We start from the raw sequence: 23,106 nt of genomic DNA on the forward strand, positions 1-23,106 counted from the left end.
GAGGACAGGGTCAGCCACTTTTTCCCTCTCCGTGCAGCAAGTTAAGAGGCACTCACATTCTCCAACTTCACTTTATTGGAAGAGGCAACAGCAGCTGTAGCCCCAGGGCCTAACCTGGATCGGGGTGAAGTAGGGGCTGTACAGGATGAATTTTAAATGCTAGGAAAGAATTCACTGGTTCCTCCAGTTCACAGGAAGGCCGCCATGACTAGAGCCTGGAGCCTGAAAATGGAGATGAGGGGAAGAGGGGATGGCTAGAGAAGTCAGGACAGAGGACCAGCGCCTACCCCATCCTAATGTCTCTTCTCCTGCCTAGATGGGCTCCTTCTGTTTCTGTTTTCTCCCTCGGAAAAAGCCAGGGTTTCCCTTCTGTTTTCTGCTTTCCATACCTCGGAGCTGCGTCTAGTGAAACTGTTCCCTAGCTCCCGGCAAAAGAGAGGGCATGACCTCCGCCCCTGTCCTGGCTTTCACATGCCTGCACACGGATGCTTCCCGCTCTGCGCTTCCTCTGCTCCCCAGCCGCTTATACCCTGGAGCAGCAAGAGTCCGCCCACTAAGGCCACCTCCGAGAGGGGGAGGGTCCGCTCCACCGCCAGGTTCTCGAAGGATGGGGTGGCGCCTTGGGTGGGGCCAGGTGAAGGTGGGTGAGGAGAGGAGCGGAGGCGAAGGGCGAGCAGGGATGTGGGGGATGAGGCCCGGCTCAGTCCGGGTAGATGATGAAGCCAGAGAAGGTGCTGTACTTGTTGGTGTTACCGCCATGCACCTTCCCGCCGTCCAGCTTGATGAAGACTTCATCTCCCACATCCAAGTGCAGGATGACGCTGTTGCTGGCGTAGTCGTAGTTCTGGTCCGCATCCTGAGCAATGGCGCTGGCTCGGACCTAGTGACGGAGAACAGAACAACCCACTCACGCCCTGTGCCAAGTTGGGGTGACGAGGGGTCGGCCGAGGAGGTGCAGCTGGGTCTGTGAAGGAGACGTGAGGGTAGAAGGCTGCAGGGATTGGGAAGGACAAGGTGCTTCGCAGGCACTGCCATTCACTAGGTGCTGTGACTGGGGCAAGTTTCATGCCTTCTCTGGTCCTGTTTGAGCTATAAGGTGGAAGGTAGGAACAGAGCCTTCCTCATAAGGTTATAGGATTAAGTGAGTGTGAAGTGTGTTAGAACAGTGCTTTGCACAAAGCTGTATAGGTTTTGCTATTATTATTGTCATTAAAAAAATAAAATTAGCCTAAAGGATAATTTCAAGATTCTGAACCCTCTCTGATCTCCTAAATTTGCATTCCGTTCCTCCAGTGATAGAGCACAGGCGTGTCTGTGCGTACGCAAGAGTGCGGGGGCCCTGGGAAGGTGCGATGATGCATTCCTGCCCCTGCTAGATTTCCCCTCCTAGCGCCGGTGGGCGCCCCGATGTGGGGGTCGCCTTCTGCCCCAACAGGTAGACCCTCCTGCCCTTTGGCCTCTGCTGCTGTTCGCCTCTCACTACCAGCCCCCTCTCCAGCCCCCCTTTTCCTGTCCCGCGGGGGTTGGTTATTAACTCATTAATTATTCATCATTATTCTAATCACTATTTACCTTCCCCAGGGCCGCAGCGCCCGCACCACGGAATACAGAGTGGGAGCCACGCAGCCCCCGCCTCCTCGGAAACCGACACATTCTAGATACAGACTACCCACCTTGCCCCTCACAGACACCTGGCATGGACCACACACACACCTGCACAGTGCCACATGCAGGTAGACACCCCTTTACTCGCACACCTTTGCACCCCGCACCCACAGACACACTTGCATCACGCACTAACACTAATTCTCGTACACAATACACTATCTCACTCCCATATATGGACACATATACACTCTCAATCCCTTTCCCTGGGTTCCCGGGGCATCTCTGCTGGGAGGAGACCCCAGTGCAGTGTCCGCGGGTCTTGGAGGGAGGCTGCTGCAGCAAGACCTGGGGTTCTGACAGCTGGGATGAGCAGGCCGGATGCGACACGGTCAAACCACCCCATCGCACACAGGCATTTAGGAGGTCACAGCTCAGCCCCAACCTTACACCCTGCAGCTTACAGGGGCCCAGGCACCTTTCCCCACCTCCACCACTGTGGCCTCTCTCTTCCTCTATGCATGTCGTGGACCTTGAACTGAGTCTTTGAGGCTTTTCTCCCAAGCCAAGACAGTAGTGACTCCGACTCAGATCACAGGGGCAGGGACTAGGCCAGGGTCCAAGGCTTCTGCTTTATCTGTCCTTTGCCTCTTTCTTTTTCCCATATTCATTCCGGCAAGCCACCTGGCTGACCCCTAAGCTGCCACACCATTTTTCACCTCTGCCTACCGACTCAGTATTAGCTGAGGGTAAGGCCCACTATAGAAATGGTCCCAAGCCCAGGAGCTAGCAATAAGAGCTGCTTGGAAAATGAGCGAATGTTTTCTTTCTTTTTTACCTTTTTCTCAAAAAGCCAAGTTTAATGCCCCACACAGGAACAGCTACCTACTGCCACTGCCTTAAACCCAGATTCCATTCTATTTTGAAGGAGCCAGATTCCAGTCAGTCACCCACAGAGCAGCTGGGAAACCAGAAGGTCAGAAGACCTACCCAAGACAGGACGAGAAAAGAAGCTAACTGCAGCGTGAAATACCGAAGAGGTTGGATGTACAGTTGTCTACAGTTGGAGTGTGAAGGAGCGGCTGCAGCGATAGTAGTAAGCTCTGAGTCCTCAGGTACTTATTCTGAGGTACCATTCCTAATGCCCTGTGAGACCCTGGGCAGGTCGTTTCCTTTCTCTGGCTCCCCAATTCCTCTTTAGCTAAATGACGTGATTTCTAAGTTCTTGGCCACCTGGCCTTCTTGGACTTAGTGACCCTATTTGGGAAAGAGGTTCGGGTCGCGTAATGAGTGCAGAGAGATTTAGGAAGCTACCAGGTCTGGAGCTAGGTGGGGGAGGGGCATCTCACCTGTCCATTCTTCATCAAGTCAGCCCACATGCTGGTGCCGTCACCGCCGCGCATGAGCACATGGTAAGCGAAGAAGTAGACACCTGGCATGGGGCAGGTGAACTTGCCACTGGCCGCCTCGTAAGCGTTGCCCACGTTGGTCACCACGTCGTCGAAACGCAGCACCTCGTAACCCTCGTGTGGCCGCCGCAGACCAGCGTAGAAAGCTATTCGAGGCACGTAGCCGGCAGGGGGCGCCACCCCGCCGGGACCTGGGCCGGGAGGGCCCGGGGGACCTGGCCTGCCCGGCTCTCCTGGAGGTCCTCTGGGGCCTGGCGGTCCTGGGGGCCCTCGCAGACCTGCCTTCCCCCGCCGGCCCACCTCTCCCTTGGCTCCCGGAGGGAAGGGGGTCACGGAGGCGGTCGCGCCGTCGGATCCTGTGCCCCGAGGCCCATGCGGGTCGCACACCATGCGGCAGCGACCCAGCATCTCGTAGTGTGCCGGCCCGCGGGAGCTGTGCACTAGCAGCGGAATGGCCACCAGCAGCAGCAGCACCATGGCCACCCCGACGGCCGCGCCCGCCACCCGCTTGCGGCGGCTCAGCCGCGACGCGGCCAGGGCCAGCAAATCCTCCTCACTCTTGGGCGCAATGGCGGCGGAGGCCCGGAGCTCTCCACGGACCCCGGAGGCGGTGGCCGGGCTCGGGCCTGGATCGGGATCCCCCCGACGGCTGCTCCCGGCACCCCCGCCCCTGCGGGCTCCCGCCTCAGTGCTGCGGTTCCCCAAACCTTCCGTCAAGGCGGAGGTCCCCGCGTGAGTTGAGCCAGGGGCAGCTCCCGACGGTTCAGAGTCCGTGGTCCTCTGTTACCCTCCTGTTCAGTCTAACACTCTCGTGCGCCTGAAATCGGTAGCTTCTCGGACGGCTGGTTTCTTACAGATCTAGGATGCCTGCTCTCCGGACAGCTGCTTTCTCAAGGATGGCGGCGCCTAAGTCCCCTGCTACCCAGACGGATCGCTCTCTGCCGGAGCTGGGACTACTCTCCGCGCTCTGGACGTCCCAGGCTCTGCGCTGCGAGTGGCGCCCACCGGACACGACCTCCTGGTAGGTTTGCGCCCTGGCTCTTGGCGAGCACTGACCCACCTTTCTACCCCAGCCGCGGCCCCAGCCCCTGCTGGTGCCCTGGCCCCACGTCTCTCTCCAGCCAGCGCTCTCCCTCTCTGCGTCCCTAACCTTCCTCCCCTCCCTCCCGGGGCGGCAGTGCGGGTGGTGTGAGCAGCCGCGCGGCGAGAGCCGCTATAAGCGGCCGGGGGCGGAGCGACCCCTGGCGCCCAGAGAAGGAAGCGCGGAGGCGGGGCAGGCAGCGGCCCCCACCCGCATCCCTCTACTCTCTGTTCCTTCCCAGCTCTAAACCAATACTGCAGGGATTCATTGCCCCCACCCTATGCTTACTTTCACCCTCTTCCCTGAGTTTGGTATTCCCAGAGCCCAGAGTAGGCCAGAAACAGCGGTGGGGTAAAAGGGGTTGAGATACATACAGAAAACAGGTGGATTCCTGAGCTAAAAAGAATCCTCCCTGTCTCCCCCACCAAATAAATAAATAAATAAATAAATAAATAAATAAATAAATAAATAAATAAATAAATAAATAAATAAATAAATAAATAAATAAATAAATAAATAAGAAGAAAGAAAAAAAAAAACCTCACAAACAAACAAGAAGGGCGAGAAAAAAAATAGAAATTTGCTACCCCATGTCCCTCAGTGCCAATGACCCAATAATGTATGGTAAAGGATTCAACGGGTATGTGTTGGTTTGAACTAGAAGAGGCAAATCTCCAGGCACTCCTACCCTCGACCCCCAGTGTTGAGGGGCGCAGAGCAATCGAGAGAGTGAGGGAGCTAGAGAGTGAGAAAACAGATCAGCCTGGGGAGTGAGCAGGAAACCGACAGGAAAGCCGAGAAGGAGCTACAGAGAAATCAGAGACGAAAGCCAGATAGAGATGCAGAGACAGAGATAAAGCTTGGAAAAGAGACTAACTGACAGCCCCAGAGGGGGAGAGGGAGAGACAGAGACGGAGAGAGAGAGACGGGAGCCAAGACAGGTTGACAGATCGAGAGAGAAATGTAAATGGCGCGCTGCAGAGAGACACCCAGGTCCGTGTTCGGACTTCAATGTGACATATCAACTGTGGGGAAGACGCGGAGGCGGGGCGGTTCTTCCAGCAGTGTGGTAGGCTCTGGGCCTGTGCATTGTGACAGTGTGCTGGCAAGTGTGGACGTGTCCATGGGACCCTGGCCTTGTGTGTCCCTGGGTGAGTGGGATTGTGGACTGTGCTGTTGTCTTTGTGTGTGTATGTGTGAGGGCTGTTTAAAGGGAGGTTTTGCATTTGTCTTCTTCTTAGTTCCTAAATGTGGGACCCCACGAATGTCATCTCTTCCACCTCAGGACTGAAGAGGAGAGTCTACTAGGGAGAAAGTCAGAAGGCAGTTCTTGCCCTGCCACCCTTGTCCTGGTCCCAGACCTTGTCTAGCCCCAGGATCTCTGCCCCTTCACTCTTCCTCACAGGTCTGTGGTTAGAGAGAAACTCATAGAGATTGGACCCCACGTAATAAATATTTGGGGGAGGGATTTGAAATTGTTTATGCAAATAACATAACTACAATGCAGATTAAGTGCTCGGAACCCTCCTGTGAGAGGTGACTGTGTCTGTCATTTGAGTGACCAAGAGGAAACACAAGCTTTGATAGATCCTTCTCTATGAGGGATCTTCATCCTTCCTCAGGGTCTGACCCCTCTGGGGGCAATTTCTTGCTCACAGGAACCCCAGGGCCAGAGGCAAAAGTAGGTTGTTTGGAGACCCTGGAGGTGGACAGCTGCAAAGGATCTCTTAGAGACGAGGATAAGCCAGTACTGTGATATGTAAGAGTACATTGTGTAAAATGGAGAGCACCGAGCACATCAGGGCATAATTATTGGGTGGAAGGTGATTCCCTCATCTCCTGTTTCCCTTCCCTGCACCTCCCAGCCCATAATGGTGCAGGAAAAAACAGGTTGCTGAGACTGGGCCTGTGTGGAGGGAGGCCCCTACATGCTTGAAAGGGTTGGGAGAAAAAGGATTGGCAGTCAGTGGGGGAGGGGCCTCCTCCAACCATAAATACAAATTTTATTCAAGGTCTTTGTCGCCATTTGTCTTCCTCGGGGGGCTGAGGGCCATGTCGGCCCCATGCATGTCTAATTCTGAATCTGCTCCCCCAGCTGGATGATGGATGGATCAGAGACAGAGAGCAGGCCAGGGTTCACCCTGGCCTCCTCTGCCTGATCCCCAAGCCCCATCGACCTCAGGTCCTGCCACCCCTCTCCTCCCCCCTCTCCCCCCATGTACACACTGAAGGTCCTCTCTGCTCAGCCCGGCCCCCCACCCCCTCTCCTACTCACCCAGGTCCCAGCCCTCTTCTCTCTGGAGCTTCCCTTCTCCTCCCATCCCCAGCCCAGGCTCTGAGTTTCAGTGACCAGCAGGGCTGCAGGCGGCAGCGGGTGTGTGTGGTGGGGGAAGCGGGCTTGGCTCACAGGGAGCTGAGGGGCCAGCTCCATGAATTTATTCATGTTCTGTTGCTCTTTCCCCACACTCCGGAATGAAGCTGCCAGCTCACCAGGTCCTTATTGCTTCCCCTGCAGCTGTCACATTCGGCCAAGGAGGGACCTGGGCAGGGTCAAGGCCAGCCAGTGCTCCTGGGGCCAGAAGCCAAGGGTCTGGGCTCAAGAGGAAATACGGGGGCCCAGGCTGGGGTCTGGGACAATTTACCCAGAGCTCCTTGGGCAGCCAAACTGGGAGGCCTCAGAGGGATGGTATGGTTTGGAATGGGAAGTAGACTGAGAGCTGTGCTGCAGGACACAGAAGGGGCAGTGGAGGTGGGGACAAGGCTGATGGGGAGGAGGGGAGAAGAGAGAAAGCCTTTAAGTCCCTTAGGCTCCCTGATTTAAAAGCACAGCCCAGTCTGAATCCTGCCTTACTGTACTCGGCCCTTAACTCTGCAGTAGCCCTGACCCTAATCCCAAAGTATACACTTGACTCCTCTCCAATCCTAAAATGAATCCTAACTCCATAACTTGACTCTAAATGGAACCCACCCCTACCTGTCCTGTCCTGGAACACAGGGGTGTCCCAAGAATTTCCCCCAGGGCTTACAGCCAGGTGTGTGTCAGAGTTCTGAGGACCAGACTTTAGATTAGCATGTGATTAGCATATGATTTGCATATGATATGTACCTTCTACTCTGAGGAAGTTTTCTTGTTAAAATTTTATGAAGTCTAGCAGAAAGGTCCTGGCTCCTTGAAGTTTTTCTCTTTTGTTCCTTCTCCCACACTCCTTGTCACTGACCTGGACCCCTTCATGGGAAGAAAGGGGGCCGGAGGAAACAAACAATAGAGGACTCACGGGAGGAAAGATCCCAGAAGTGTGATCTGCCCCTGTCACTTACAGTGTAACCTCCGCGGGCCTCAGTTTCCTCATCTGTAAGGGGAGAGGAACCATCTGGCTTATGTTACATTAAGATCTAAAGAAACGTCTTTTTTTCCCCTTGCAATCTCTCCTTCCTCATCTTTTAAGGGCCATTTATAGTGTGGTTCTTTTCCACTCCTCCCTCCTCCCCCCTACACACTGGCTTTCAGCTCCCACAAGTAAGATCACACAGAACTGGATGCAACCTGGGTTGCCTGGTACCAGACCTCTGATTTAAAGAGAAAGGAAATTTGCCCTCCTGAGAGCACAGGGACTAGTACGGAAAGGGAAATAACATTATTATGTGCTTACAGTATTTCAGAGCTTTTATGTTTTGGGTTTTTTGGTCGGGGGAGTAATTAGGTTTGTTTGTTTGTTTGTTTGTTTACAGAGGTACTGGAAATTGAACCTAGCACCTCCTACATGCTAAGCACGTGCTCTACCACTGAGCTATACCCTCCCCCACTCCAGAGCTTTTACCAACAAGTTTTCATTGCATCCTGGAGACACTCCTGAGAGATGGATATATTGTCTCCATTTTACAGATGAGGGAAGGAGGACCCAGAAAGGAAAAATGACTTGTCTTGTATCACCCTGTAAATGGCAGCCCTAGAACTAGAGTTCTGATCTCCTGGTTTCCTTCTCACTGCCCAGAGAAGAGAAATGACACCGGAAGCAGTGGAAGGGTGCGAAAAGCAGGACAGGAGTGGGAAAGAGAGATCTGAATGGGTCTCAGGGGAGACCTATGCGTGTGAGGCCAACAGGGCAGGCAGGACCTTGACTGAACGTGTCCCCCAACCCCCACCTCCAGCGCTGTGGAGCCTAACACCCAATAGGTGCTCAGTTGTTGGCTAATGGATATTGGATGTTTGGCCGAAGTTAGCTGAGGAGAAGTCACTTAGTTCAGTCGGAAGAGGAGAGAAAAGAGAAAAGGGAGGGAGAAGGAAATGAGGGAATCGCAGAAAAAAAATGTGCTCAAGATGCCAAAGGCAGGAAAGCCGAGGACGTCTCTCCTCCCACCACCGAGGGGAAAACAGTCACGGCCCAAGAGCCCGCACGCACTTTGCCTTCTCTCTCAGAAGGTCGACAGGCCTCAGCGACCCGCCAGAGGGCAAGTCCGCCGCCCGGCCCAGGGCTTCCATTCATCCGCCGCACGGATCCCCTGGCATCGCAGCTCCGTGCAGACTTAGGTTCAAAGGGCAGCCACCAGAGCTCACAAGGCTGAGAACAGGCTCCTGGCTCCACAGAGAATGGGTAGAGATTGCTTCCAACGTCAGGCCAGATCACGCAGATTAACTTCCGCAGCCCTTGACCCCTGGCCAGGTGCGGCTCCTCGCCCTAGCCCCTCTCTCCACCCTCTTTTCCCTCCCCCTCGCCCCCATCGTCCTCCAGCTCCAGCCTCCAGTTAATGAAATGTGGCGAGCGGCCGCACAGAGAGCTGTCAGACCCCTCATTTCTCCGGTGGGATATTGGATCCCGCGCTGAGACCGACAGGTGAGCAGAGGAGGCGGGGGGTGGGGTGGGGAGCCGAGGGCGGGGCTTGGGCTTGTGAAAGCCGGGAGCCCAAGAGGCAGTGCGAGGCTGTAATCTTCGAAGGCTCAGCTAAACGAGGTTGGCCCTAGGATGCTTTCTGCCCCTAGCTCTTTCTTCTTCTCCAGCAAGCGGGAGACTTCACGAACCCCCACACCCACCTGACCCAGGGACCGACCTAGACTCCTGGTCCCGCACCGTAGGCCAGCCTGGCTCCCATGTGCGCCTCGTGCAGCGGTTCTGAGCCGGCGGCCGCGGCCCCTTACTTCCCCCTACCTCTTTCCATCCCTTCCTTCTTTCTCCCCCTCCTTCCCGCGCTCCCTCCCCGGCGGCCGCGGCCTTTATTAGGGATTCCACGGCTGTCGGTCCCGCCATCCATCCTGTCCGCCGGCAATTAGGCGGCCAGACAAAGAGCAGCTTCGGATGGATGAGGGTCCCGGCGGATCGGAAATGTGAAGGGTCAGCGCTGCCGCCCGCGGCGCACCCCGCTCCCTCTCCGCATAATCGCCGGCCGCCCGTCACTCAGCCTGCCGCCAGAGGAGCTCCGGGGCCCGGGCTGGGGGAGGGTGGGGGTGGGACAGCAACCTAGGCTCCTAGGGCAGGGCGAGGGCAGACCTGCAACAGGGGCGCCTCCTGCGGGAGAATGGAGGACTGCGGAAGGCCGGAGGTGCGGGAGGCCAGAGTCACGGGAGGAAAGAGAGGGCAGTATATGGCCCCCATCGTTCACTGAAGGCGGACTGGGGACGGCTGCCTGGGGGCTTCCAGTGCGGAAGCCGGGACTAGCTGTGAGTGAGAGGAGACTGGTGGCCCAGGCGCCGCCTGCTGGGAGTCTGAGGGACGAAGCCCAAGAGTGTCCCGTCTGTAGAAGTGGGACAGAGCCCAGGACAAGCCCTCTAAGGATCTCTAGACTGGTGCGCCTCCCATTGAAATAAAATGATACTGTGCTTCTATTCTCGGTCTCTTAAGTGAAATCCAACCCATGCACATCAAATCCAGAAAGGCTCCAAGGCTGGGCGACCCCAAATGGAGGCAGAGGAAGTTCAAGGAGCCCAGGTTTTACTGCGGATTCTTTGGCGCTAGCTCCTAGCTTACAAATCAACATCTCAATCTGACAATTAGTAGTGGAGGTGGAGGGAGAGGGGGTCTCGCCGCCTGGGCCGCGTAGCCCTCCCGGCAGGCGCAGAGAGGTGGGCGGTGCTGGCAGTGATGAACGATTCCAGGGGAGCCCGGGGCCCGGAGCGCGCATTCATTACTCGACTGACAGGCGGGCGGCGGGCCGCGAGTGGACGTGCCGGGAAAGAGACAGTGACAGGAGGGGAAATAAGGGAGGCGTATAACAGCTCCACTGCCCGGTCAGCTCCCGGTTCCTTGCCTCGACCCTGGTACTTGACTTCCTCGAGATTGGCCTTTTAGTTGCTGGAGCTGGCCCTGGTTGCAGAATTTGGGGAGCAGGGACAGGGACCTAAGCCCTCTGCTCAGATAAGGCGATTTAACGTCTAAGATGTCAAGAAAGGGTGTAGACAGGCTTTAAGACTAGGCGCTTTGGCCTGACCTAGGAGGAATTGTGCGTGTCTGTGCGCATAGAGGTGGTGTATGTGACAGGGATTGATGCGTGTTGGTCGCATGTGGGGGTCAGTGACTGTGTGTTGTCAGTGGTAGGGATGTGTCGGCCTGATTTTGTCAGTGGAGGTGTGTGATGCTTGTGTCTGAGGATGAGCTGCCTCCTCTCCCTGTATGTCTGTGCCACCCCACCCTACTTGCTGTCAGCTCTCTGTCTCCAATTCTGTAGGAAACAGCAGTGTGCACAGTGACAGCTGAGGTGTGCTGCTGGGGGTGTGGGGGATAGATGTTAACTGTGAGGGTGCTGGTCTGGACAATTGCTCCCTTCACCACCTCCAACCCAAACATCATCCCTTTCCCAAGCTTCCTGAGAGTGGTGGATTTTTTCCAAAGTCTGTAGACCCAGCTGCTAAGTTCTAGAGAAGGAAGCAGTTACTTCCAGAGTTTTCTACAGTCCACATACATATACACACTCACGCAGTCTCCATCACATATACAGTCTCCAATATAAGATGTGATCTCCAGCCCATCTGGCTTCCCAGGCTGGTGGTGGACAGAAAGGAAGAGGTGGATATCCAGAAGGGAGGGGAAGGCCATCAGACCTCCAAGAGAGCCCACCTCTTTTGGGGCTGGGTTTGTGGCTTCTGGGACCCTTACTTTTTGGATTTCAGGTCCAGTTGCTAGTTGACACTTTGGGAAGATAATGCTAATTACATTCTAATTCCTCTCCCTAAATAACTCTCTTCACTTGGTGTGTCTTTCAGCCCCTTCCATGTGCCTTACTCTTCTTTATACATAGGGTATCTCCTGGAGCCTCTGTATCTGTGTCTCTACACCCCTCCTTGTGTCTGTATGCCTCCACATTTAGGAATCTCCTCCAAATTTGTCTCCCTACGTTTAGGGGGTCTTTCTTTGTTCCTCTGGGGCTTCTCTTTCTGGGAATACCCCACCGCAACAGTGCGGTCCATGGAGATGGGGAGGGGGAGTAGGGCTTCCTTCCTACCCTCATCCAGAGGTGACTGCAACCTAAGGATAAGCAGCTAGTGTCAGGGCCCGGCCATGGCCGGGTCGCTTCTCATTCAGGGCACAGGCACCTGGTCGATGCCCCTCTGTCTGCCCCCCACCCCCAAGCGGCCCTCCTCCAAATCCACCCCCCGCCCCCTCCACCCGCCTGGAAAAGGCAAATTTGACATTTTTAAATCCCGAGCCTTAGAGGGATCGATGCGGCCCAGAGGCCCCGCCCGGGGTCGATATTCCTGATTGGGAAGCGGCCGTTGCGCGGAGCCCGCGTGTAAATCACCCGGACTGGGGGAGGGGGCGCGGGAGCCAACTGCGTCCCAGGCGCGCAGAGCCAGGCGGGGTCCCGGCCCTGGCCCCGGCCCCGGCCCAACCCTAGGGCAATGGAATGAGGAGACAGACAGGCCTTAGAGATTCAGAGACAAGCCTGCCCATGGCCCCTCTCTCCCCCGCCCAGCTCTGATAACTCTGCGGGCCGGCTCCGGTCTCGCTTCAGCGGCCGCCACCCTCCGTTGCCCCTGGAGCCGCCGGGGAGACCGGTGTCGGAGCCAGCCATGCGGCGGCTCCTCTCCGGCCGCTCCCGCGGGGCCTGGGCTTCGGCGGCGGCTGTCACGAAGCCGACAGGCCGGCCCGGCCGGTAAGGGGAGGGTGGCGGGGGAGAGGCGGGGGTGGATGGGGGAGGCTGGCGCGGATCTGGCTCACAGTGGGCGCGCAACAGATGTTTGCGGAATTGAGGGACAGCAAGGTGGCTTGGGCACCGGGCGGCGCGGAGCTTGGGCTGGAGGACGCAGGCGGGGCAAGGGGCGGCCCAGACCTGTTGAGGGTGGGAGTCTGGTCATCCAGCAGGGTTGAGCCTGCACCCGAGGGCGGTCTGGGGAGAATGAGCTGGATAGACCCCCTCTCCATGTGACCAGGGTAGCAGACAACAAAAGAGAATGGGGCGAGCAGGCAAGTTCGGGCCCCACCTACAGCTGCCTCGCTGCTCCTGCCTTCTAAGCCTCTCAGTTCTCTTTTGGGGAAACTGAGGTACCCGAGGCTGAGAAGGGCCAGGAAGGTTAAAAGCGCTATCAACGATGAGGCTAGGGCAGCAACCATAATTCCTGCGTGGGTCTCAGGATTCACCTGCTTGCCCCAGGCCCGCTTGAAGGTAAATACAACACCAAGGCCCCCACCGCAGCTCAGACCCTCCCCTCCTGCTTCAGCCTGTCAGATCCCCCTACTCCCCACCCTACGCCAGTTTATAGAACAACAATTTGGGGAAAACAATCCGGGCCGAGTGACGGCCCCGTAATTGTGACAAAGTGAGTGCGGGCGGCTGGAGAGAGCGCTAGGGCGGGAGCGCGGCGGGGCGAGGCGGAGGCAGGGGCGCCTCCCGCCCGCCCCGCCGCCCTCTCGTTCTCATTCCGGTCATCTCCCATCCTTCTCCTTGACTCTTCTCCAATTCTTCTTCCCCCGTCTCCTCGCGCCTCCCTTCGCTTGTTCCTCCATCGCTCTTCCCTTTCCTCTTAGTAACGGCTCTTTTCCCGCCACAGCCCCTCCCCCGGAGAGCTTTTCCCTGTCTCAGATCTCCCTCTCTCCTCCGCCCTCCACTTGTTTCTCCATCTTTTCGTCGCGCTTATCGCCCTCGGGGCACTGACTCCACCGCAAAATCGCCTTCTCTCCCTCCCTAGTCCCAGCTTCCTGAGATGGAGCCCTGAGCCCCCTCCCTGTCCCCCACTCTCCGGGAGGCAGGCGCAGCCCGGCACTCCGGGGTTCCTCCGGCCTCAGAGCCAGCGGCGCGCGGAGGCCCCGGGGCCCGGGCGGCCTGCCGCTTCCCTCCCCCTCCCGCAGCTGCCTCCCCCACCCGGCTCTCTGCGCGGGGAGCTAGTTTGTTTGTCCAGCGGCGGCCGCCGCCGCCGCCGGAGCTGTTTGCCGAGCTTAGCGCGCCGCCGCACAGTGCCGGCCCAATTAAGTCTCATTCATTATTCAGCGCCCCGGTCCGCCCCCGCCCCTCAGCTGGCGGCTCCAGCATTGCTTCGGGGCCTTCCCCAGCCCCACAATGTGCCCCGGGGGCAATATGGGGAGCCACATTCCCTCCCCAGGCCAGGATAAGGACTGAGGAGGCTGGGAATGTGGAGGGAACAGAAACATTCTGCTGACTGCTAGGAGGCGACTTGGGTGAAGAACCTCCAGGCCCAGCCCACCCCCAAATCAAGGCTGGGGGACCTTAGAGATCCGAAATTTTCCTTTGCAGAGGAGGAAACAGGCCCAAGAAGCGGCAAGACTTGCCAAGGTCACGTAACAGAATCAAGATTGGAGCCCACGACATTGAAATGGAGGCATCTTGCATCCCAGGTCCATCCCAGCATCGAGGCGGGAGGATGTGGACTATTCTCATGCTGGGGAAGCCCTCGCCCCCATCCCTTTTGCTTCTGGTTCTCCCTCTCGCCAAAGTCAGCGAGATACAGCGGACATGGGTTCCTGAGGGATAAGGGGGCTCCTCAGGTCTCAGGCTCAAATCTAGGATCTAGATGTAGTGCCCCTGACTGGCAGGCCTGGAGGCAGGGCAGTGAGGCAAACTCGGGGAAAGAGACCCTCTCTGCAGCCTGTCTGTCGGTGTCTCTGCCTTAGAGGAACTGGAAGTGGACCCATCCAAGACAGCCTTGAAGAGCAATGGAGTAGGGAGAGAGGAGTGCAGCCCGAGGTGAGAAAGGAGACACATTCTCATTTGTAGGAGTGGAAAGGGGGCGATCAGGGGCGGTTTTTTGCGTTTATGGGGAACCGCCCTGGGCTGCTTTTTGCGGGGCCGTCTGGACAAGGTGAGTCTCGGGGACCCGCCCGGCACCACCCGTCCGTAAACGGCAACGCCACCTGGTGGTCGTGGTGCCGCAGTGCAGGCGTTCTCGGCCTGGAGTGGGGCGCTATGCCAGCCGTGTTGAACCTGGGGACACTGAATACGCCGGGAAAACCTTAAACCGAGTTTACCCGAGAGGGCTGGCGAGAGGAGCCCCAGCCTGAAAAATGATCCCTAAGGGTCCAGGAAGGGCCTTGGGGAGGGGCCTGACCAGGACGGCCCGACTTCCGTGATACAGCAAACACAGAAAGACAAAGTCCATTTGGATGGAAGTGGGAGCGGAATGAGAGGGGCCATTTTGACTCTGTGGTCAAAGAAAATGACTGATCTGATGAGGTCTGGGAGCCGAGGTCCCCAGGTACGGCTGCTCACCCTGGGACTAGCAGGTACTAGCTGGTGGTCATGAGGTGCACTCTGTGTAGAGGGGAGAGACTGGCAGGCACTTTTTGGCATCTGGTTTGATATTCTGGGAATTAACCTGGCCGCTCTGGAGAGAATTTCCAAGTCTGCGCCGAAAGTTGGTGGTTGAATTGTGGAGTGCCAGGGTCTAAGTCAAAATGTAGTTTTCCAGAGCTGGAGGGAATTCAGGACCTCTTTCAAGTTTGACTTGTGGGAAGATTTCCTGATCTGGGGAGATGGGAGGCTGCAGAGGGATAAAACCTCAGCCAAGTGTCTGAGGGCAGCAGTAGTGGGAATTGGGGTGGGGGCAGGGGTGCTGTGTGACAGAGGACTTTAAAAACGTGTAGGAACTTTAAAAGGGCATTGTATCCATCCAGATTCACTCCACCCCACCCCACCCCCCACCCCCAATGCATGAGTTAATTCGGGAGGTCGGTGGTCTGAGGGGAGGTCTGAAATTTAAGCTTCTGCCTTTTTGTCTGTGTGCTGGGTTCTCAGTTACTCAACTGAAAGCATTTAAAACATTCTCCCCTAAATTTGGAGTCAGTGTGGTTGTGAAAAACAGAGATGAGGTGCTAGACCAAAGGGTATGGGAGAAGCAGAATTTCAGAGACACTCAGGAAGATCTGGACTTGATTAATATTGGAAGGAGAAAGGGTTACTGTGCTGGGGAACTGGATATAGTCTTACAACTGCTTTTTTCCATGTCTTAGGGTCTAAGGATAACTCTGGGGCCGTGATTCTCACAGAGGATCCCAGATTTCTGCATTCTGAGTAATGTCAGGTGCCACTGGACTTGTTCTGAGACCCTTTCCCTAGAGGATGGCCAAGGGGCTCTTGATGACCTATGTCCTCTGGGCTGTAGGGGGCCCTGTTGGGCTCCACCACCTGTACCTGGGGCGGGACAGCCATGCATTGCTCTGGATGCTTACCCTGGGGGGGGGGGGGACTAGGCTGGCTCTGGGAGTTCTGGAAGCTCCCAAGTTTTGTTGCTCAGGCCAACAGAGCCCAGGGGCAGAGGCAGAGCTCAGGAGGGGGGACACCCCCTCTGAGTCCCATTCGCTTTGCTGCCCAGATGATAGTGGGCATCTATTTTGGCCTTGTGGCTCTCATTAGCCTTTCTTTCATGGCCAGCTTCTATATTGTAGGCCTCCCACTGGCAGTTGGCTTAGGGGTCCTGCTGGTGGCTGCTGTTGGCAACCAGACCTCAGACTTTAAGAACACTCTAGGGGTGGCATTTCTTACTTCCCCTATCTTCTATGGCCGCCCCATAGCCATCCTGCCCATCAGCTTGGCTGCCAGCATCACAGCCCAGAAGCATCGCCGATACAAATCTTCACTTGGGTCAGAGACGCTCAGTGTGCGGCTCTACCGCCTGGGCTTGGCTTACCTTGCTTTCACAGGCCCGCTAGCGTACAGCGCCCTCTACAGCACAGCTGCCACCCTCAGCTATGGGGCGGAGACCCTAGGCTCCTTCTTGAGTTGGTTCAGCTTCTTCCCCCTCTTTGGCCGCCTGATGGAGTCTGTCCTCCTTCTGCCTTACCGAGTCTGGAGGCTATGGCTTCAGCAGCAGCTACTTCCGGGAGTGGGAGAAGCTGTACGAGTTTGTTCACAGTTTTCAGGATGAGAAGTGTCAGCTGGCTCGCCAGGTAAGGTTTTCTCCTCTCTCAGTCCTGTCTGGGTCGGCTCCGGGGGTTAGGCTAAGCCTTATTGGAGCTGGTGCCCCTTATGTGGAAATACTGTTTTCATGTCTGCTGGGTCAGGCCCCAGAAGGATGTTCTAGCCTGTTTGGGCTTCTGTGTGCAATGAATGAAGGTGCAGAGCTCTAATAGGGAGCAGAAAAAGGTATGTCTATACCATTTACCTTTGCTTGAGGTACAACATATATAAAGTACACTAATTTTTTGTATACACCTATGTAACTACCACTCAGATCAAGGTATAGAATATTTCCAGTAGTAAGAAGGTTTCTTGGGGGAGCATATAGCTCAATGGTAGAACGCATGCTTAGCATGCAGGAGGTCTTGGGTTCAATCCCCAGTACCTCCATTAAAAAAAAAAAAGGTTTACTTATGCCCCTTTCCAATCCCCTCCTGGGAGGGGTACCTCTTTTCTGACTTCTGTCACCATAGATTAGCTTTGTCTATTCTTGGGCTTCGTATAAATGGAACCATTCAGTGTGTACTCTTTTGTGTCTGACTTCTTTCATTGAATATTATGTTTGTGAGATTTATTCATACTGTTGCACGGGATTATAAATGGTTTGTTTTCATTGTTGTGTAGTATCCCATTGTAAGAATATACCACAATGTATCTATCTATTCTGTTGTTAGTGAACATTTGGGTTGTTCCCAGTTTGGGGCTATTCTGAATAAAGCTGCTACGAACATTCTCGTACATGTCTTTGGTGAACATATATGCTTATTTCTCTTGCGAGGAGGACATCTTATCAGAGATGCCAAGTTCCAGGTTGGAAAATGGGTATCTGTGATTAAAGGCAAATCCTGGTTCTTGCCATGCGATCCAGAGAGTGTCTGTGTTTCAAAAGGCTGGAATTCTAATCTGAGGCTCTGGGCATTTTTGACCAGTAAGTGGAAGCCAATTCCAGCATGATTTAGGAAGGGAGCAGGGAGAGGCCCAGATGCCCTGACAACTCATGAGGTTCTAATTTGTTAGTTTCTGTTTCCTGAAGGTTTTGGGTGTCTCAGAGGGGGCAACAAATGAACAAATACATCGCAGATACCGAGAGCTAGTGAAGATCTGGCACCCTGACGACAACCGGCACCAGACAGAGGAAGCTCAGAGGCACTTCCTGGAGATCCAGGCTGTGTATGAAGCCCTGAATCAGCTCAGGAAGCCCAGGGGTTCCTGAAGGTGAGAAGAAACTTCCCCTTGAGGATAGACTCTTCCTGGCAGAGCTGGGGAGCTTGTCCTAGCCCAGCTTTGTCTACTTGGGGCATCCTAACAATGTTAAAGAAACTGCCATTTGCAGCAGAAATGAGAAAACCTTAGAGGTGAGAAAGCTATTGTGATGAAAGAACATATTTATGTTTTTGAATTTCTGAATTCTTGACTATTATATTCCTGATTATTTTTTTCTTAAAACCAGATAGTCAAATGAAAGACATATTATAAAACCAACAAAATATCTTTTAGAGACTATACCACATTATTTCACCCCTGGTCCATTGATGAGTGATGGGGGAAGGTTATTTATCAAATTTTTTTTTAATGTGCCACGTACTGAGTTAGGTGATTGAACGGAAATATAAGATTCTAGTATTTCACAAGCTGTCCTGTGACAAGAGGGATTTGATCTATTCTCTGGACTACCAAGGGGTAAGACTGGGGTTAAATTTCAAAATTTCAGAAAAAATATTTTAATTCCATTTATTAGGAGAGCTTTCTAGGAGCTACACTTTTCCCAAGAAGAAAGAAGCTGCTCTGGGGTAGCGACAGTCCCCTCATCAGAGACTCTTCTGCGTGGTGGGGTATTGTGGAATGCCCTCAAAACCTACATGGGTGTTGGACTGGCTGAATTCTCAGGTCTTCCCAAACCTTGGGATTTAATTCTGAGCTACACATCCTGCTCCCTCTTTGCTTACAGTCCAGTGGGGGAACACAGGTACCAAGTCCACCTCACTCAGTGTTTTGAACTGCGTTCTAAGTGGTGTAACTAGGATGCATTAGAATGTTGCAGAAGAGACAGACGACATTGTTTTATAGGAACTCATGGGAAAATTCATGATTTTATATCTCATACGCCCTTATGAGGACTTTGGGGAAACCCTAGGGAACCAATAGCTTGAATATCTCAAGGGGGCCTTACTTAATTCCCAAGTGTGGAAGAAATAGCCCAGGATGCTTCAGTTTGCAGAGGAAGACTGGAGACCAGGAACATGATGTTAAAATTATGTACCTTTACTCCAGCTTTCTTCCTCTTTTTTATTTGTGGGTGTGTCCCTTACACTTTTTTTTTTCTTTTTTCTGGAAGTTAACTCTGAGTAGTATATATATATTTAACAAGTAGGATTATTTTGGCTAGTGTTCCCTACTAATTAAAAAAATGGTCTGATCAGTTGACAGGAATGAAATTTGTAGATGTTTTTTCTTTGCATCCATATATTAAAAAAATTGTCAATGAATTTATGTACCTTGATTTCAAGACCAAATTAACTTTCTCACCTTTTTAAAGTTGACAGAAATTGATATATATTGCCTTTGAAAAGCATTTATAATTTGTCAGATTATAATGTGGAATTTTAATGAGACATTTTCATAGCTATTAATAATTTGTTAATATGATATGTAGTAGTACATCTGCAAAATGTAAATATATTAAATAACAGTCTATAAGGAAAAAGAGACAAAAAGTGACTGGGGCTTTACTTGATTTGGAAAATTATTTTACTGTTCTCAAATTTTCTTAGGAGTTTTTGTACAAAATATGCAATATTTTAGTTTGTTCAAATGGGAACTGTTGATGAGCAGTCTCTATTTTTCCAACATGAGCCATGCTACAATAAATATCTTTAAATATATGTGCTGGTGTTTTTTAATTTTTTTGACGTGGATTCCAATAAATCATAATGTCGGCTCAAACAGAATGTATGTTTTAAATTTTTATTGATATTGTATCAGGGTACTTTTTGAGAAGATTATAACATCCTACACTTCCACCAGCAGTACAAGTGGCCCTTTCTTTGTAACTGGTATAGACTGTTATCACTCTTTTAAATTTTTCCCACGGTGATGGGTAAGAAATAGTATCTGATGACTCATAGACACAGAATACCAACTTGTGGTTGCCCGGGGGAGGGGGCTGGGAATGGACAGATTGGGAGTTTGAAATCTGTAAATACTGACAGGTATATATAGAATAGATAAACAAGTTTATACTGTATAGCACAGGGAAATATATACAAGATCTTGTGGTAGCCCATGGTGAAAAAGAATGTGACAATAAATATATGTATATTCATGTATGACTGAAAAATTGTGCTCTACACTGGAAATTGACACATTGTAGACTGACTATAACTCAGTAAAATAAAATTTTAAAAAAACACTATCTAAATCACACATACACAAAAGAAGTACTATCTGATGACTTTAATTTGCCTTTCCCTGACTCCTAGTGAAGTTAGCATCTTTTCAAATGTTTATTGGGCACTTGAATTTCCTCTTCAGTGAATTGTCTGATCATGTCATCTACCTATTTTTTTTTTCATCGTGTTCCTACTTGTCTTGGTGAAATCTATTTTCTTGGTATCCTTTCTTGTTAGGAACCTTAGCAGTTTGCCACATGTGTTGTAGATATTTCCCCCCAGTCTATGGCTTGTCTTTTGACTTTAAGCATGAGTTCTAGAGTCAGAAGTATTAGGATTAGGGCTTGAATCTGGTTCCATGATTTTCTAGCTCTGTGATCTTGGGTTTCTTTAGCCACTTAGAGCCTTAGTTTCCTCTAAAGTTGGGATAATAGTATGTACTTTTAAAGGGTTGCTGTGATAAAGAAGCTGGCATATGTAGAGTGAGCAAATGTAACTAGAAGTTCCCTTTCCCCTTTTCAGCCTATGTAAAGAAATGGGGCTTGAGTGTCTAGTGAGTCACTGGTACAGAATGAAGTTTCTATCTATAAGGCTAAATTTTCCTAGAGTATATTAGTGTATTTTGTATTTTAAAAAATTCCTCTTGTTTTCCTGTGTGAATGCTTACAAATGATGGTTAGAAAGAAGTAAATAGGAAGATGGATTGTGTTGTGATGGGGGTAGGTTACAAGTGGTCCTCCCTTCTCTAGACTCTCATGGGTTTTTTGCTTTTTTTTTTTTAATGGAGGTATGCGGAATGGAACTCAGGACCTCGTGCACACTAAGCAGATACTCTACCACTGAACTATACCCTTCCCCTCAGTGCAGGATCATGAGAATAGCTTGCTCAGAGATGACCCTTCTGGTTTTTGATTGAATTAGAAATCCCCTGCCTGTCCCACCTTTGGGACATCCTTAATTGTCATTCTCTTATTAGACTGGAATTTTCTTCCCTGAAATTTATTCCTAGATCTGCCATCTCTTGCTACAAAGAACAAAAACTAACAAAAAACCCTTTCTTGAAAAGAACCTGCCCTTCACCTCATATCCCTCTAAATCTTCCCTTTTCCAGATTAAACATCACCTTGTTTAAGGAAGCACCATAGTTTGGTAGAAAGAGGATGGATGGAGAAGTGAGGAGATGAGGTTCAGCTTCTGCCTTTTGCGTGACCAGCCTGCTGACTTAGGATGAGGCCACTCTGGGCCTCAGTCTTTTCCTTGTATGGTGAAGAGGTTGGACTCACATGACCTTTAAGATTGCTTTCCACACTGGATTCTGGGCTTTTAACTTCAGCTGAGGCTTCTGTTAAACGGTTTGTTTTGTCATCTTTTCTCTGCCCTCTTGTGGACACTGTCGGGAAGAAAATAAAATGTTTAATTGCTCAAAGGGCAATATAATGACCAATCAGAAATTCACCTGTATCAAACTATTTCCATTTACTCATGTTCTCTTCTAGTCCTCATCCGTAAATGTACATAATTAACTTTACATGATCGAATCATATCAGGGATCTAATTTTGTAGTTTTTTCCCCTCATTGAGACTTTATATATATATAATTACTCAGATATAATTCACATACCATAAAATTCCCCCTTTTAAAGAATACAGGTTAGTGGTTTTTAGTATATTCATGAGGTTGTACAACCATAAATACGAATTCCAGAATATTTTCACCACCCCAAAAAGAAACCCCTTACCTATTAGCAATCATTCTCCATTCTCCCCTCCCCCCAGCCCCCAGTAACTACTAATCTACTTTCTATCTTTATAGGTTTACCTATCTAGGACATTTTCTATAAATGGAATCAGACAATGTCTCCTTTTGTGTCTGGCTTCTTTCACTTAGCATAATGTTTTCAGGATTTATCCATGTTGTAGCCTGTATTATTATTATATATTTTTAATTTTTTCAAATAACATGGAATTATATTTTAATGCTGTGTAATATTCCCTTCTCGGGAGACATTTAAGCTATTAATAGATATGTATATTTGTTGTTGTAAAGAATGCTGCATCGATATTTTCATGCTTCTAATTCATCTGCTCTCTTGAATTATATCAGAATAAATTCCCCTGGGTGGGATTATTGGGTCAAAGGCTATGAACATTTTTATGACTCTTGTCAATATTGCTCTTAAATTGTGGTGCCCAGAACTAAATGCAATTCTCAGATGAGTTCAGACAGAACAAGGTACTGTGGAGCTATTAAGTTCTCAAGGTCTGGACAGTATATCATCCTTTAAATCAAGCAGTCTAAGAATTTATTAGCTTTTTTTTTTTTTTTTTTTTGGTTGCTCATTGAGCTTATAGCCAACTAAGGCCCTTAGGTCTTTTTCTAGGCACTGTGTCTTCAAGCTGTTGCATCTACTTTAGGACCCAGGAGGTTTTTGAGGACTCCTTAGCCTGAATTTAGTATTTCTTTGTTTTGTTTTGTTTTTAATGGTGGGTGGTCCTAATAAGCTAGCAGCAAGTCTGGGTTTACTGCAGTCTTAACTAAGAACTGCAGATGGCGCCTTAAGGCTGTCACAGGGTAAAATATGTCCCTTCATTTTTTTGGAATCTGGTAGTGGCACCTCTGTAGCAGATTCATTACTAGAGTTTATCCCCTCCTTTTGCTGGGAAGGTGAGAGCAACTGTGAAGTTGGATTTGGGTGTTATTCAGGGCAAACTCCAAATGAAGTATGTTTTCTAGAGGTTATTTGATCGCCTCAGAAACTCTGGGGAAATCTAGCTCATATTAGAGCTTTGCTTAAACACAAATTTCATGCCACTGCTTTGGTTTTTGAAGTTTACACCCTGAGAAGCTGATTTTTTTTTGTTTCTCTTCATGTTCTTTGCCGTCTCCTTCTCTTAGTAATGGCAAGGATTTGAAACTTGTTCAATGAACCGGTTTTGTTTGTTTGTTTGTTTTGCTAGGGTGGGTTTTGAAGAACAAATGCAGAAAACTTTATCTGGGATTCCAGCTAAGTGAGGTTTCATTTCAATAATTTGTTGCTTTCTTCATTTTCCTTTTCTTCACAATTCTCTTTCTTCTCCCCACCTCTCATCCATCTGCTTACTTGCAAACTATTATAACTTTCAGGAAGACCTTGGATTTTCTAGATTTAAACCTCACTGATAAGTTTCAACAGAAGAGAGCAGTGCCCTGTGTGGGAGAGTTGGAGGGGAATGATTTTAACCCCTTCTGTGCCAGCCCTTAGTTCCATTTCTGGGCCTAAGAATGGTTGTGGGGGACATCCTTCGC

At 51.4% G+C, this 23,106-nt stretch overlaps 3 protein-coding genes across 6 annotated transcripts; 2 read left to right on the top strand and 1 right to left on the bottom strand.

Annotated features, from left to right (window-relative positions):
- Positions 1-65: 65 nt before the first annotated feature.
- On the bottom strand, positions 66-3,522 carry C1QL4 (complement C1q like 4). Its single transcript, XM_032492760.1, has 2 exons — positions 2,955-3,522; positions 66-880 (listed from the first exon to the last, which is right to left on the bottom strand). Exons 1-2 carry the CDS (start codon positions 3,489-3,491, stop codon positions 701-703), a joined length of 717 nt encoding a protein of 238 aa, XP_032348651.1. The 5' UTR covers positions 3,492-3,522; the 3' UTR covers positions 66-700.
- On the top strand, positions 3,440-17,511 carry LOC116667582. 4 transcript variants are annotated; one of them, XM_032492757.1, is made up of 5 exons: positions 3,440-3,746; positions 3,871-4,035; positions 8,826-8,927; positions 13,774-14,223; positions 17,449-17,511. In XM_032492757.1, the coding sequence occupies exons 1-4, from the start codon at positions 3,466-3,468 to the stop codon at positions 14,009-14,011; spliced, it is 786 nt and encodes a 261-aa protein (XP_032348648.1). In that variant the 5' UTR covers positions 3,440-3,465; the 3' UTR covers positions 14,012-14,223; positions 17,449-17,511. The 4 variants fall into 4 exon arrangements, with proteins under 4 accessions (XP_032348648.1, XP_032348647.1, XP_032348650.1 ...); XM_032492756.1 differs by lacking the exons at positions 13,774-14,223; positions 17,449-17,511 and adding an exon at positions 9,312-9,896; XM_032492759.1 differs by lacking the exons at positions 8,826-8,927; positions 13,774-14,223; positions 17,449-17,511 and adding exons at positions 5,337-5,500; positions 5,754-6,340.
- Positions 14,257-19,613, top strand: DNAJC22 (DnaJ heat shock protein family (Hsp40) member C22). The gene is given in 5 exon segments (XM_032492755.1): positions 14,257-15,708; positions 15,710-16,329; positions 16,331-16,421; positions 17,465-17,646; positions 18,170-19,613. Coding segments are annotated over 4 exon segments (1,005 nt in total). The 5' UTR covers positions 14,257-15,594; the 3' UTR covers positions 17,645-17,646; positions 18,170-19,613.
- Positions 19,614-23,106: the final 3,493 nt, after the last annotated feature.

This window comes from Camelus ferus, chromosome 12 (genome assembly GCF_009834535.1).
Source record: "Camelus ferus isolate YT-003-E chromosome 12, BCGSAC_Cfer_1.0, whole genome shotgun sequence".
NCBI classification, from domain to species: Eukaryota; Metazoa; Chordata; class Mammalia; order Artiodactyla; family Camelidae; genus Camelus; species Camelus ferus.

Excerpts from the sequence above, each read along its gene's own strand:
- C1QL4 (XM_032492760.1), bottom strand. The coding sequence starts at position 3,491 with ATGGTGCTGCTGCTGCTGGTGGCCATTCCGCTGCTAGTGCACAGCTCC. Across the intron at positions 881-2,954 it reads ACTTGATGAAGAATGGACAG|GTCCGAGCCAGCGCCATTGC; the intron begins GTGAGATGCCCC and ends CTCCGTCACTAG.
- LOC116667582 (XM_032492756.1), top strand. The coding sequence starts at position 3,466 with ATGGCCACCAGCAGCAGCAGCACCATGGCCACCCCGACGGCCGCGCCC. Across the intron at positions 3,747-3,870 it reads GTCAAGGCGGAGGTCCCCGC|ATCTAGGATGCCTGCTCTCC; the intron begins GTGAGTTGAGCC and ends GGTTTCTTACAG. Across the intron at positions 4,036-8,825 it reads CCACCGGACACGACCTCCTG|CTCCAGCCTCCAGTTAATGA; the intron begins GTAGGTTTGCGC and ends ATCGTCCTCCAG.